The following is a 15992-nucleotide window of genomic DNA, read 5'->3' on the forward strand; positions in this document are numbered from 1 at the left end:
AGATGAGGCATGCTCAGATACCGGGTCCGGCAAGGGGTAGTTCACAGTACAACCTCGGGTGGTCTCAACAGGATTCCACCCCTCCTCGGCATCCTCGGGTCCTCCCCAGGACAGGCCTGAGGCTGGTGACGAATCCTTTCCTGTCACCCCATCCGTTGCCTCTGGGGACACCTCTGCACCGATTCCCTCGGAACAGAGCATCAGGCGGTCTTCCTCCATACAGAAGCCCTCTGGGAGGTCAAGACTAACGTGCACGGAGGAACCTCTCCTACCCAGGGTTGGTATCCCCTCTAGTGGATTTTCGGATGGCGCTCCCCTGACTGCACAGGTATCAACCGCACAGGTAAGGCAGCCGTCCCCGTGTTTAGCATAATGAGTCACCTTCTTGGTGTCTCTGGTACGTACGCTTTCTCCTTAACAGGGGGGTACCTGCACCACTGCCATAGGCTGTACCTGACAAGCCTTCCTGGTTCCCCTATACCAGGGGCTATGCTCTACACATTTGAGAGTGTTTCCACCGGGTCCCCATCCTGGTGCTGGTGTTCGCCACTCTACCTCATAACAGGGGGTCCCTGTTCTAGGCAAGCGCCTCCTGTAGGTTGGTAAGGAAAAGCAATTATATCTGGCTGTTTACATCCGCCTTGCTCCTTTTCATAGGTAGAGTACCTACACCTACTCCAGATGCTGAAGCCATTACTCCTGGCTGGCTCTATGGTGTTCCATGCGGCACTATTTCTCCCTTCCGGGCGAGATTCACAGGCCGCCTTCAATTGTCGTGGCGATTGCACCTGTCTGTTCCCAGCCACTTTGCTCCTTTCATAGGTAGAGTACCTACACCATCTCTTGATGCTGTAGCCGATACCTCTGGCTGGCGCTATGGTGTTCCATGCGGCACTATTTCTCCCTTCCGGGCGGGATATACAGGCCGCCTTCAATTGCCGTAGCAATTGCTCCTGTCTGGTCCCAGACTTTTTTGCTCCCTTTCATAGGTAGAGTACCTACACCATCTCCGATGCTGTAGCCAATACCCCTGGCGGGCTCTATTGTGTTCCATGCGGCAACATTTCTCCCTACGGGCGGCCGTAGAATTGCCTCTGTCTGGTTCTAGTCGGCACCAAGCTGCCACCTTGGTCCCTTCATAGGTAGAGTACCTGCACCATCTCCAGATGCTGTAGCTCCTGTCTGGCTTTATGGTGTACCATGTGGCATTTTCTCTCCCTTACCGGACGAGATATTGAGGCCTCCTCCAATTGCCGTGGTCATTGCACCTACCTCATCATAGTGTGCACCAAACAGCCATCTTACTCCCTTCATAGGTAGAGTTCCTGCACCGTCTCCGATGCTGCAGCCGTTACACCTGTCTGGCTCTATGGTGTACTATGCGGCCCTGTTTCCCTTTTTTTCAGGCGAAATAGAGGGCCTCCTTCAGTTGCCATTTCACCTACCTGATTGTAGTGTGCACCTGTCTTGTTCTTTGTGGTACCGTGCGGCCCTATTTTCCCCTTCCCGGGCGGAATATAGGTACCATTGCTAACGCGGTAGCTGTTGCACCTCTCTGGTTCTAGGGTGCACCATGTGGCCACATTGCTCCGATCTTAAAGGTAGTACCTCTACCATCTCCAGATGCTGTACCCATTACACCTTTCTGGTCGTATCTCTGCACTACGCAGCCATATTTCTACTTTACAGGTTGAGTACCTGTACCCTCCAAATGCTGTAGCATTCCCAGATTCTGTGGCTATGTTTCCACTCTCCTTAGACATGCAGCCACTTTCCCTATATTTTAGGCGTGTGGTTGTATTACTCAAAGTGCTGGGCCCTATGGTGCAATCTGTTGCCCATACAGTTTCTGTATTACTGGGTGCTTTCTGCCCCCAGGTTCTAATCTGTGCTGCAGATGTTGGTTCCATTCTTTTGGTTCTTCCATTCATCTCCACTCCGTTACTGTCGTGCTCAATGGTCTCCTTGTACTTCTCAGGGCACTGTCTACAACAGGCCATCCTGGTTCTGCATGTGCATGGTTACCATATCTGGCAGGGGTGGGCCAGCCCAACCCCCACCTTGTCGGTCTAGTGCTACTTATTGTAGCTCCAGTATATGGCTGATCTGGCGGGTGGTCCACATACAACCACGCGCCCTACACCATGGCCAGGTGGTTGTTGGCCTTTTGTGCTAGGCTTGCTCTTGCCATCTCTATAAGGTACTACGGTATGCTGCGCTTCGCGTTACCCCATGTTATAGAGGAGTACTCGCGTTGTTTCCTATTACAGAGTGGCCCATTCCTGGTGGAGTACAGGGATCCCCACTGGATCTTCTACCTTGTTGGGGCACGTAGCTGGTGAGCATCGGCCGCTGCAGCAGTTTTCGGTCATCGCTGGATGTCCTCCGCCACATGGAATCTTTCTGGGGTCATCAGCATTTTTCGTCGCTGGACGTCCTCCCTGACGGGTCAGGGACAGGACCACTGAGCGCCACACACCTGCCTGGTAGGTAATTTTTCAGCTGATTGCTCTGGCATCGGACAGGGTCCCGTAGTTCCTTCTGGGTCCAGGTGTTCTCGGTATTCCCTTATATTCTCTGCTTAGTTGTACTACATGTCAGAGGGGCAGTCCCCTTGGACCTTGCCTCGTTTGCACCTGTCAGGTACTTTCTCCCCCCTGGGAGTTTTCAGTACGCCGGTCGCAGCTGGTTTCTACATTTCTGTGTAGTCTCACCCGGTTTTTTTCATGGCGACTTCTGCATTCCTTATGCATATGGATGTCTGTCAATTTAGTGGTACATCCCGAGCTGCTGTACTTGCCTTCTCTGGGACAATGTATACAGTTTGCTAGTCACTGTTCTTGGAATGGCTAGTTGTCCATGGCCAATGTCCCTTCCCCTATGGTAGTTTCATTTCTCCTTTCCTGGATATTCTGGCTTGCGTTGTCTTCTGGTGGTTCAGCTCCTGGTTCCTTGTGAGCCCATTCCCGGTACTCCTTTCTGGAGTCCCTGTCCCCGTTCTTTTGACCACTCAGGTTCTGCATGACAATCGTTTTTTTGGGGGGGTCGGGGCCTGGGTTGATTGTTCCCTTTGTGGGTTCCAATAGCCTTGTGGTCTTCTTGGGATTCGTGTCTCTTTTCCCATCCTCCCACGTCAAGTACCTGGTATTGAGTGGTTTAGCGCTACGGTTTGCAATTCCGCCGTATGGTCTCCTTCGGGAGGGACCTCCTCCTTAGGCTGTTGGAGTACTCTCCTTCTACTTCCATGTCTTTCAGTCCAGTGTGTCCTGCTGAGATTTCCTGGGCCTGTATCTGGTTCCTTTTTTCCCTTATGCTTCACATGCCCAGAGTTTTCTCTGGTCTTACGCTTCACAGTGATATCTTGTTTTCAGAGGCTCGAGCCTCGTCTCCTGTTTTTGGGACGCAGGTCTTACTCTTTTACCTACAACCCCCTCCTTGAGCCTTGCTATGGCTTCACTCACTCGTTTGGCTTCCAGTACTTCCTTGTTTCCTTTCTCCCCTGGCCTGTCAGGGGTTGGCCACAGGTTTTTTCGCTCTTTGGGTCCGAGACAATTTAGAGCGTTAGGTAGTCCCAACTAGGGTTGTTGCGGGTATCGAAATTTCGATACCCAATCGATACTTTTGTCCCGGTATCGATACGATACCGGGATTTCCGTTTTTTCGATACTGGGCTGCGCTTCTGCGCAGTCTAGTATCTCTGAACATGAGCGCGCTGCTATCGGCGCGCTCATGTTCTCTCTCAGCAGCACGGGGAGAAGGAAGCTGTCCTCCCTCCCCCTGTGCTGCTGCCGCTGCCACCAATGAGAAGAGAGGGGCGGAGGAGGGGCGGCAATGAGAAGAGAGGGGCGGAGGAGGGGCGGCAATGAGAAGAGAGGGGGTGGAGGAGGGGCGGCAATGAGAAGAGAGGGGCGGAGGAGGGGCGGGCGCACTGCGCCCCCAATGATAGGATTACTATCGGAGCGATGGGAGGAGACATCAGCTTCACTAGTGGGCGTTCCTTTTCCCTGCGCTGCGATTGGACAGCGCTACAGCCAGGGAGAAGGAACGCCCACTAGTGAAGCTGATGTCTCCTCCCATCGCTCCGATAGTAATCAGCAGCATGTGGAGCAGGAGAGGAGACAGTAATGGGGCACTGCGGGCGAACGGAGCGGCGCCCAGGACTAAATGGTGAGTGCTGAGACATCGCTGGGCGCCGCTCTGTGTGGCCTAATAGTGAAAGTCTGGACTCATATACAGTAGTCAGTCTTTAACACATACAGGAGGCGGGTGCCGGCAGCAGAATCGCATTGCCGGCACCCTGCCCCTGACAGGGAGCTGCGATCAGCGGCAGTTAACTGCCGCTGATCTGCTAGTACCCGCCTCCTGTATAAAGGGGTAAAATCATTGGTGGTGCAGTGTGCCCCCCCCCCTCAATCCCCCCATCCCATTAAAATCATTGGTGGCACAGTGCGCCGGCCCCTCTCAACCCTCCAGTATTAAAATCATTGGTGGCAGTGGCCACAGGGACCTCTCCACTCCCCCTCATTGGTGGTGCAGTGGCAGCTTCTGATCGGAGCCCCAGCTGTGTAAGCCTGGGGCTCCGATCGGTTACCATGGCAGCCAGGACGCTACAGAAGCCCTGGTTGCCATGGTAACATCCCTGATGCTGTGTGCACAAAGCACAGAGCAGCAGGGACAGTGTGGAGTCCTATTCACCCTGATAGAGATCTATCAGGGTGAATAGGAAAAGGGATGAAAGATCCCAGGTTCTAGCCCCTAAGGGGGGAAATAGTTATTAAATAAAAAGTGAAAAAAAAAAAAACCACTAAAATATGAAGTATAAATCACCCCCCTTTTCCCAATTTCACATATAAAATATATAAATAAACATATTACATCGCCACGTCAGAAAAGTCCAAACTATTAAAATATAAAAAAAAAATCTAGGTGGTGAATGCCGGAACAGAAAAAATAAAATAAAACTGCGCGATTCGCCATTTTTAAAAATGAGGAATGCACGTGGCTTTTTTTGTTTATTTTTTTCGCGTGGTATCGAATGGTATCGAGTATCGCAATACTTTTTCATGGTATCGAAACCGAATCAAAAATTTGGTATCGCAACAACACTAGTCCCAACACGCGGTGCTGTCCTAATTTTTTTTCTCCAGCCCTTGGCTGAGCTCGGTGTTCCCTTTTGCCGCCTTCTTGCATTTGGGATTTTCTTCCAGGCATTTTTCCTGGGGTGCTGACAGTCTTCACTGATTCTTCCTTGAGGTTTCTTCCTTGTTATGGAACCTCTTGCCCATTCCGTGTTTTCTCCTGTTGGGTCACATGGTTCTCCTGCACCTGTATACCCAGCCGGTGGCATGGCTGTTCTTTTCCCACCCTCGGGGACTGCTTTTGGACGTCCCATGGTGCTGTGTCCCCCAATGCCATGCACGAGAAAATTGGATTTTTTGTACTCACCGTAAAATCCTTTTCTCGTAGTAGGCATTGGGGGACACAGATCCCACCCTATGTTTTTACTTTCGATTTTCCGGGCTGGTCTCTTGATCTTTCCCGGTACGGGAGTTGTTGGTTCCTTGCTTTTTTTCTCTCTCCTACTGCTTTTGGTACAAACTGAATAGCCTTGTGCCTGTGGAAAGGGTATAGCCCAACGGGGAGGAGCCAACACTTTTTGTGTCTAGTGCCTCCTAGTGGTAGTTGGACATATACCCATGGTGCTGTGTCCCCCAATGCCTACTACGAGAAAAGGATTTTACGGTGAGTACAAAAAATCCAATTTTTTCCTCCATGCATAACGCCCCTTGTTATGGCCAAATAACTCATTTTAGTTTCATTAGTCCACAGCACCTTATTCCAAAATAAAGCTGGCTTGTCCAAATGTGCTTTAGCCCACCTCAAGCGGCACTTTTTGTGCTGTGGACGGAGAAAAGGCTTCCTCTGCATCACTCTCGCATACAGCATCTCCTTGTGTAAAGTGCGCCGAATGGTTGAACGATGCACAGTGACTCCATCTGAAGCAAGATGATGTTGTAGGTCTTTGGTGCTGGTCTGTGGGTTGACTCTGACTGTTCTCACCATTCGTCGCTTCTGTCTACCCGAGATTTTTCTTGGTCTGCCACTTCGAGCCTTAACTTGAACTGAGCCTGTGGTCTTCCATTTCCTCAATATGTTTCTAACTGTGGAAACAGACAGCTAAAATCTCTGAGACAGCTTTCTGTATCCTTCCCCTAAACCATGATGGTGAACAATCTTTGTCTTCAGGTCATTTGAGAGTTGTTTTGAGACCCCCATGTTGCTACTCTTCAGAGAAAATTTAAAGAGGAAGGAAACTTACAATTGACCCCCTTAAATACTCTTTCTCATAATTGGATTCACCTGTGTATGTAGGTCAGGGGTCACTGAGCTTACCAAGCCAATTTGAGTTACAATAATTAGTTCTAAAGGTTTTGGAATCAATAAAATGACAACAGTGCCCAAATTTATGCACCTGCCTAATTATGTTTAAACAATTATAGCACACTTTCTGTAAATCCAATAAACTTCCTTTCACTTCTCAAATATCACTGTGTGTGTCTCCTATATGATATATTAAACTGACATTTTTTTATCATAACAACCAACGATTTATACAGGAAAATCATGACGATTAACAAGGTTGCCCAAACATTCGCATCCCACTGTATATATACCAAGATCTTGCATTGATGATGGTAGAGTCTGACTGCTGCGCAAAGTCTTCTCCAGCACATCCCAAAGATTCTCAATGGGGTTAAGGTCTGGACTCTGTGGTGGCCAATTAAAGTTTGAAAATGATGTCTCATGCTCCCTGAACCACTCTTTCACAATCTAAGCCCGATGAATCCTGGCATTGTCATCTTGGAATATGCCTGTGCCATCAGGGAAGAAAAAATCCATTGATGGAATAACCTGGTCATTCAGTATGTTCAGGTAGTCAGCTGACCTCATTCTTGGAGCACATACTGTTGCTGAACCTAGACCTGACCAACTGCAGCAACCCCAGATCATAGCACTGCCCCCACAGGCTTGTACAGTAGGCACTAGGCATGAGGGGGCATCACTTCATCTGCCTCTCTTCTTACCCTGATGTGCCCATCACTCTGGAACAGGGTAAATATTTTTATGCTGCCTAGCAAATTGAAGCCTTTTTTTTTGGTTTGCCTCACTGATTTGGTGGTTTTCTTACGGCTACACAGCTGTTCAGTCCCAATCCCTTGAGTTCCCTTTGCATTGTGCATGTGGAAATGCTCTTACTTTCACTATTAAACATAGCCCTGAGTTCTACTGTTTTTCTTCAATTAGAATTTACCAAACGTTTAAGTGATCGCCGATCACGATCATTCAGGATTTTTTCCCGTCACATTTCTTCCTCGAATGTGATGGGTCCCCACTATCCTTCCAGTTTTTAATAATGCGTTGGACAGTTCTTAACCCAATTTTAGTAGTTTCTGCAATCTCCTTAGATGTTTTCTCTGCTTGATGCATGTCAATGATCTGACCCTTCTCAAACAGACTAACATCTTTTCCATGACCACGACATGGTTGTTTAAGAAATGAGAAGCAACTCTATGCACCAGTTGGGGTTAAATAACTTATTGCCAGCTGAAAGATAATCACCCATGCAGTGATTATCCAATAGGAGGCTCATAACAATTTGCTTAGTTAAATCCAGGTGGCGACTTTTTTTTTTTTTTTGGGGTGGGACAGGCAATGTAGATAGCAGACAGGCACTCTCACTTGGAATTATCAAAAACACATCTACTGTTCGTATATGTGTGATACTCCAGCTATGTTGGAAAAGCTGGTACTTGATAACACCTATAGGTCTATATCCTGGCTATACGTGTGATCGTTATCAAGTACCAGCTATTCCAACATAGCTGGAGTATCACACATATACGAACAGTAGATGTGTTTTATATATATATTATACCTTTTTTTTATTTTTTATTTTTTTTTATATATGTACCCACTACTTCTCGACAATTCCAAGCGAGAGTGCCTGTCTGAGATTATATAATAATCTCAGACAGGCACTCTCGCTTGGAATTGTCAAGAAGTAGTGGGTACATAATCTCATAAAGACAGAGCACCTTTTTTCAGAGTAAACAAAGTGGTGAGCTGTTAATATATAATTATCTAAAATTTAATAAATGACCTAGAATACATGAATTCTAGATGCAGAAGACCAGGAATATTTTGTGGCATTGGTTTTGCTTTACTTAAAATCTATAATGTCTTCAGATGTTTAGAACATTGTTGTGTTTTTTTTTTTTTTTTTTGTATTTTTGTTTTGCTTGTGAATGAGAGATATTTAGATTAAAATAGTTTATTGCACATTAGTAATACAAGAATAATAATTTCATCCATGTTTAGGCCACTCATGATTGACAGCACCGGAAACTACAACCAGCTGGCTATGTCCAAAACTCCTCAAAATGCTGATCAGGTAAAAACCTCAATGCATTTTTTCATTTCAAAAACTTTATCTGTGTTGGAAAGATTAACAGGTTATTCCCCTTCATGGCAGAGATGGGAATAACCTGAGTTATTGGGAACAAGCATTCATACCTGATAGTTGACCGGATACTTGGCCCATCTAGAAGGCCCTGCTTTTTATTTTTATTTAATTATGGTGTGTTGTAGTGTCTAGTAAGTACTGACCTTTGATTTGTATTATTTCATATTACTTAGGCATTTGACAACAGGTCAGCATGGTCCACTGACAGGAAATCGAGTAGGGGCACCAAACGGTCTATGAGAGATGATCCCGACAGTTCTACAGAGGAGCACAATAATGAAATGTTGAAAATTTCTATGTAAGTTGTTTTTTTTTATTTTATTTATAAACACACTCTTACAAAATGTTATGGTATCTCTCGTCATAGGTGATGTGTCCATACTTTTGACCTCCCTCCTACTTTAGAAAATCTACTTTTCTTCACTTCAGAGCCGTTTGGGAATGTCTCCTGATATGTCCACTGGGCATTCTTTCATCGGCGTTCTCAATGGCAACCCTGCCACACTCTTTCCATCTGCTCAAGCTTGACTTCTTCTGTGGCCTGATCCCTCATCAGACACCCTCTGCAGCAGATGTCTATCTTGGGCAGAAGGGAGGGGTTGAACCATGGAGACTGGGTACTTCATTGATGATGGAATACTGGACAGACACTTCAGTAGGCATTTGCATATGCTGTTGGATTGAGTACATTTTCTATTGTATGCTTTCTCAGTGATGGCATACATTGGGTATATTGGTGCTTCTATTCTAGCACCTACTTAGGCTCCTTTCACACTTGTGTCGTTTTCCGCTATTGAGATCCGGCAGAGGATCTCAATACCGGAAAAAAAAAACCCCTTCCATTTTGTCTCCATGCATTCTGAATGGAAAGAGATTTGTTCATGATGCATCAGGATGTCTTCTGTTTCAGCAGCATTGCGCTATGTGACTGGACACAAAACGGCTGCAAGCTGCGGTTTTGTGTTGGTCATAAAAAATGGATTTTTTGTACTCACCGTAAAATCCTTTTCTCGTAGTAGGCATTGGGGGACACAGCACCATGGGTATATGCCCAGCTGCCACTAGGAGGCTGACACTAGAAACAAAAAAGTGTTGGCTCCGCCCAGGTGGGCTATACCCCTCTGCAAGAGCCGAGATACACCAGTCGGTACAAAAGCAGTAGGAACGCCATACACCTGAACAAACAGAAAACTGAACGCCAACAAGTCTTCAACTGGGGAAACCCAACGACACAAATCGCCGGGACCACAACAAGAAGAAACTCAGTAAGAAAATGGGAGGGATCTGTGTCCCCCAATGCCTACTACGAGAAAAGGATTTTACGGTGAGTACAAAAAATCCATTTTTCTCGTGCATGGCATTGGGGGACACAGCACCATGGGACGTCCCAAAGCAGTCCCTGAGGGAGGGAAGAAGAACGCCATGTCGCCAATCTAAAGCACAGCTGCTTGCAGAACCTTGCGCCCCAGGCTAGCGTCAGCGGAAGCCAGAGAATGAATGTGATAAAACTTAGAGAAAGTGTGAACTGACGCCCAGGTGGCGGCCCGGCAGACCTGGGAAGCAGATGCCTGATGACGCACCGCCCAGGAAGCCCCAACTGCCCTAGTCGAATGAGCGGTCAACCTGGAAGGGGGAGCACGGCCCTTTGCGATATAGGCCTCCTTGACAGCCGACCGAACCCAGCGAGAGATGGTGGCCTTGGAGGCAGGCAAACCCCTACGAGGACCCGCCGGGACCACGAAAAGGGAATCCGAACGACTGAAAGGTTCCGTGAGGCGAAGGTACAGGCGAAGGGCCCGAACAACGTCAAGGCAATGAAGGGATTTCTCCCTAGGGTGAGAAGGATTAGGGCAGAAAGAGGGAAGGACGATCTCTTCATTGATATGAAACGAGGAGACCACCTTTGGAAGAAAAGAGGGAACGGGACGCAACACCACCTTGTACTGATGGAAAACCAGGAAAGGCGAACGGCAAGAAAGCGCCGCCAGTTCGGAAACCCGGCGGATGGAGGTGACTGCCACTAAGAAGGCCACCTTGAACGAGACAAACGACAGAGATATCTCTGCCAAAGGCTCGAAGGGAGAAGACTGAAGGGCGCCAAGGACGAGATTCAGGTCCCACGGCTCCACTGGAAAACGAAAGGGGGGGGCTCGGCGAGCGACACCCTGTAGGAAAGTCCTAACCTGAGCCCGCGAGGCCACGGGACGTTGGAAAAGGACTGAGAGGGCCGAAATCTGTCCTCTGAGAGAAGCCAGGCGAAGACCCTTCTCAAAACCGGCCTGAAGGAAGGCCAGAACGTTAGGGACGGAGAAATGAAGAGGGCGGAAGCGCCCAGACTCGCACCAGGCAAAATACGCTCTCCAGGTCCGGTAGTAAATACGGGCTGACTGGGGTTTGCGAGCGTGAAGCATCGTCTGAATGACAGAATCCGAGAGGCCACGGGACTTCAAGACCGCGGTCTCAACGGCCACGCCGTCAAACGAAGCTGAAGTAAATTCGGGTGGTACAGAGGACCCTGAGAAAGGAGATCGTGGCGCAGAGGAAGTCGCCACGGAGCGTCGGCGAGCAGAAACACTAGATCTGCGTACCACGCCCTGCGGGGCCAATCCGGAGCCACCAGGATTGCCGAAACCCGGGCTGCCTTGAGACGCTTGAGCACTCTGGGCAGGAGGGGAATGGGGGGGGAACAGGTACAGAAGGTTGAACTGAGACCAAGGCAGAACTAGGGCGTCTACCGCGAAAGCCTGAGGGTCTCTGGACCGCGCGACATAGCGCGGAATCCTGTGGTTGAGACGTGACGCGAAAAGATCCACGTCCGGAGTTCCCCAACGGTGACAAAGTTGGAGGAACACCTCTGGGTGGAGAGACCATTCGCCCGGGTCGACTAGCTGACGACTGAGGAAGTCTGCCGCCCAATTGTCGACCCCGGGAATGTGCACCGCGGAGAGGACGGGAACGTGGTTTTCCGCCCAGCGCAGGATATGGGAGGCTTCCTGCAAGGCCATCACGCTCCTGGTGCCCCCTTGGTGGTTCAGATAAGCCACGGCGGTGGAATTGTCTGTTTGAACCCGGACCGGGAGACCGCGAAGACGTGGGGTCCAGTGAGACAGTGCCAGGAAAATTGCCCTGAGCTCGAGTACATTTATCTGCAGGGAGGACTCCTGAGCAGACCAAAGACCCTGGACTGTGAGAGAGTCGAGGACAGCTCCCCAACCCGAGAGGCTGGCGTCCGTCGTGACCACCCGCCAACTGGGGGGAAGAAAGGAACGGCCCAGGGACACCGTCCGAGGAAGAAGCCACCAGGAAAGGTCCTGGCGAAGCTGGAGAGGGAGACGAACCAGGCGATCGAGACCTGCCTGGGACTTGTCCCACCTGGATAGAAGAAACAACTGAAGGTCCCGGGAGTGGAATTGGGAATAGGGAATGGCTTCGAAGGAAGCCACCATCCTCCCCAGGACGCGCATACACGTCCTGATAGTCAGGGTGGACGGGCCGCGGAGAAGCGTCACCCCCGCCTGAAGGGAGGCAATCTTTTCTGGGGGGAGAAACACCCGCCCGAGGCGAGTGTCGAAAATCATGCCCAGGAAGGGCATCCTCTGGCATGGGACGAGGGAGGACTTGGAGTGGTTGACGAGCCACCCGAACTGGGCAAGAGCTGAGAGGGTGATGTGCAGGCTGGACAGGTTGTCCTCCAACGACGGGGCCCGAATCAGAAGATAGTCCAGGTAAGGTATCAAGGCGACCCCCCTGGCACGAAGAAGGGCCATGAGAGGCGCCAACACCTTGGTGAAGACCCTCGGAGCAGAGGCCAGGCCGAAGGGCAGGGCTACGAATTGGAAATGAAGAGAACCTACCGCGAAGCGAAGGAACCTTTGGTGGGAGAGGGCAATGGGGACGTGGAGATAGGCGTCCTGAATGTCTATGGACGACAGGAACTCGTCCGACTCCAAGGAGGCGATCACCGACCTGAGGGATTCCATACGAAAGTGACGGACCCGGACAAAGCGGTTCAGCGCCTTCAGGTCCAGGATAGGACGGAGCGAACCGTCCCTTTTGGGAACCGTGAACAGATTCGAATAGAACCCCCGAAAGCGTTCTGACTCTGGAACCGGAACGATGACCCCTAGAGAGCGAAGGGAACGAATGGCCTGAAAAAAATCTTCTGCCCCGGAGGAGGACCTGGGGGGCGACGTCAGGAAGAACCGACCCGGCGGAAGATCGGAAAATTCGATCCTGTATCCGGAGGAGACTACCTCCAGAACCCAAGCGTCTTCTACACTTGCTTGCCAGACGTCCTGAAAGGCGAGCAGACGCCCTCCCACCTTGACAGAGTCATGCGGAAGGAGGTTTAGTGGACTGGGGGCGAGCAGGTTTGGGCTTGGCATGCCAGAAGGGTTTGGTCTTAAAGGAAGGCCTGAAGGCCTTCTTGTCAGATCGGGCAGGGGGGGCCCGAAAGGACTGCGCCCCGAGAGGACGACCCAGGAAAGCGACGGCGGCGAGGCTGATTCTGGGGAAGAAGAGAGCTCTTACCGCCAGTGGCCTCCGAGATGAGCTCCTCCAAACGCTTCCCAAAGAGCTTCCCGCCGAGAAAGGGAAGGGAAATCAGAGCCTTCTTGGAGGCGGCATCTGCCGCCCAAGAACGAAGCCAGATGGTGCGGCGGATGGCCACAGAGTTAGCGGCCGCACGGCCGGATCGGCGGGCCGATTCCATAGAGGCATCGCAAAGAAATTTGGACGCCTGATAAATTTGAGGCAAGCACTGCCAGTTCCCCTTGATCAGAGTCTGGGGGTAAAGCGCGAACAAGCTGTTTTGCCCAGATAGCGCAGGCCTTAGCCACCCAGGAGGCGGCAAACGCAGGACGGATGGCGGCACCCGCTGCGATGAAAACAGACTTGGCCAAAGAGTCGACCCGTTTGTCAGCGGGATCCGACAAGGAAGCCGCGTCAGCCAGGGGAAGGGAGTAGCCTTCGCCAGGCGAGCAACCTGAGGGTCTACCTGAGGAGGAACCGTCCAGGTATTGACAGATTCCTCAGAAAAAGGATAGGGGACGTCAGAGGCCTTGGTAAGATGAAGGCGCCGATCAGGATGACGCCACTCTTTAGCCAGAAGTGCGTCCAGATCCTCGTGATTCGGGAAGACCACAGTGGAACGCCTAGTCCGGCGGAAGGACACCGACTCCAGGGAGGAGGAGGAGGGAACGTCCTGCACATGGAGCGCGTCACGGACGGCTTTGATGAGGTCCTGAATGGCCGCAGACATCGCCGAGCACCGCTCTGATTCAGAATCAGAAGCGGAGGAGTCCCCAGGAACGGCGGAAGCGGCTGAGGAAGAAATTTCGCCCGACTCCGACCTAACCAGGGAGTGATCCGGGGTAGCTGAGGAAGAATGGGACCCAGCCGAGGCTGTGCGAGGTCGCTTGCCGGACCTCGTACCAGAGCGGGAACGGACATCCCCGGCGGGGGGGTCCCTGCCCGAGGCGGCCGCAATCTGAGCGGGCAGACGGTCCAGGGACTGCGCTAGGGATTGGGAGAGGCTGGCAAGGTTACCTATGGCCTGGGACAGGGTAGCAGCCCATTCCGGAAGGACCGACAAAGAGGGGGCCGCAGGGGCGGACTGGGTGGGCCTGGGGGGAAGGCACTGCACGCAGAGAGAGGAAGACTGACCGCATGGGAACTTCCTATTACATACGGAACAGGCGTAATGAGTGGAAATGGCGGCAGGGGGAGTGGGGGCCCGACCAGAAGAAGACATGAGGGCGATGGAGGAGCCTGCAAAGCAAAAAGAGTCAGCCAGAGGCTGCCTACCAGACCCAAAGGTGCTGTGTCCCACAGAAGCATGTCCAGAGAGCCGAGGCGCAGGAGAAGCAAGATACGACAGCTGCAGGCAGGACAGGAGCCGTGGTCGAGAAAGACACGCCCCCCCAGCAGCCCGCGCTGGTGCTGGATTGGAAGGAAAAAACGCGGCTCCCAGGGCACCGCCCACAGAGGGGAGGGAGGAGAAAAAAGCCCGGGAAGGCGGAGACGGAGCTCCGCCCCACGTGACCTGCGGCCTAGGCTGGAGAAAAGCCGGGGCCTCGAGTAGAAAAATGCTGCCGGAAACGGACACCCGCTGCCTCCGCGGTAACGCCCGGAGGCAGCAGCAGAAGCGGAGACGCAGCGCCGATTCTCTGGGAGTGCGGGGGCCCCGAAGGCCAGTAGTTAGCCTGAAGAAACCCGCAGGTACGGGAAGGAGCCGAAAGAACAGAATCGGCCGTCTTAAAGGGCCAGGCCCTAGAAACGAGGGTGCCCCAAGGAAGCTTTCCCCCCGGAAAAAGGATGCCCAGGCAAGCGTGCAGTGCCCCCAAGAGCCATCAGCCTCCCTAAACTAAAAAGGGGCCAGGACAAGAGGAGGTTGTGGTGCTGCCATACTCACCTTCCGACGTTTTCAGGCGCAGCAATAACCACCCCCTCGGCGGACTCAACACGGGAGCCGTGGGTCCGCCGGAATTCCGCTGCGGAAGCAGATTAGTGGGGACTGGGTGGCTGCCGGGTACCTGAGTACGCGCCCGCAGGGGGGCAACTAAAGTGGAACACGATGGAGCCACCCCTGCGTCCGGAAGAAACCTGTACAAAAAAGGAGAAAAAAATAGAATAAAATAAAAAATAAAATTAGCAGGATGACCTGCAAAACAGGTCATGTCTGCCTCCTACGGACACTAGAACTAGACTGGTGTATCTCGGCTCTTGCAGAGGGGTATAGCCCACCTGGGCGGAGCCAACACTTTTTTGTTTCTAGTGTCAGCCTCCTAGTGGCAGCTGGGCATATACCCATGGTGCTGTGTCCCCCAATGCCATGCACGAGAAAATGGATCCAGCGCTGAAAACAATGTAAGTCCATGGTGACGGATCTGTTTAAAAGGGTGGTCTAATCATGGACAATAGGGGCATATCGCCTTATAATATTGGATAACCTCTTTAATTACCATTTTAATTTTCTACTTAATAGAGCAAGAAAGCTCTATCTTAAAGAAATAAATATAAGAAATAAAAACTTTTATAGTTTTGTGTGGTGTTTAGGCACTAATGACATTATACCATATCATATATCTTTTTTTCTAATAGACCCCATGACTATGAAAGTTATCAGACAGACGAATCTGATGATCTCTCTGACTTATCCTCGTGTGACAGTGAGGAAATAGTAAATGAGGAGTCTGCCTCCAACCACAGCCACTCCTTTATAAAGACACCTGATAAGTAAGTAGTTGTGGCAAGAGACAAAAAGGGGAGAGGCGCTCATAGGGTGGTGGGTATCGATAATACGGTTTGGAGAAATGGATGGAGTATGCTCACCTTTTGGTGTTGTGCGTGTGTGCGCCCAACGTCCGTAGGGGCAGGTCCAAGGAGAGAGGGAGGGGGGGGGGGGGGTCGGTGCCGCCAGTACCCGTTCGGTCCCTTTGGAAGGTTTTGCCAAAAACTCCTAGGGACT

At 51.1% G+C, this 15992-nt stretch overlaps 1 protein-coding gene across 5 annotated transcripts in view; it reads left to right on the forward strand.

Moving 5' to 3' along the window:
• Positions 1 to 15992, forward strand: part of LOC120998459 (heat shock factor protein 2-like) — a 45847-nt gene that overhangs the window by 22830 nt on the left and 7025 nt on the right. For all 5 annotated transcript variants that reach the window (XM_040429081.1, XM_040429080.1, XM_040429079.1 and 2 more), the window contains 3 exons: positions 8380 to 8452; positions 8698 to 8822; positions 15626 to 15760. In XM_040429081.1, coding sequence (XP_040285015.1) covers positions 8380 to 8452; positions 8698 to 8822; positions 15626 to 15760 — 333 coding nt within the window. The remainder of the gene's footprint in view (positions 1 to 8379; positions 8453 to 8697; positions 8823 to 15625; positions 15761 to 15992) is intronic.

Source organism: Bufo bufo, chromosome 4 (assembly GCF_905171765.1).
Source record: "Bufo bufo chromosome 4, aBufBuf1.1, whole genome shotgun sequence".
Lineage (NCBI taxonomy): Eukaryota > Metazoa > Chordata > Amphibia > Anura > Bufonidae > Bufo > Bufo bufo.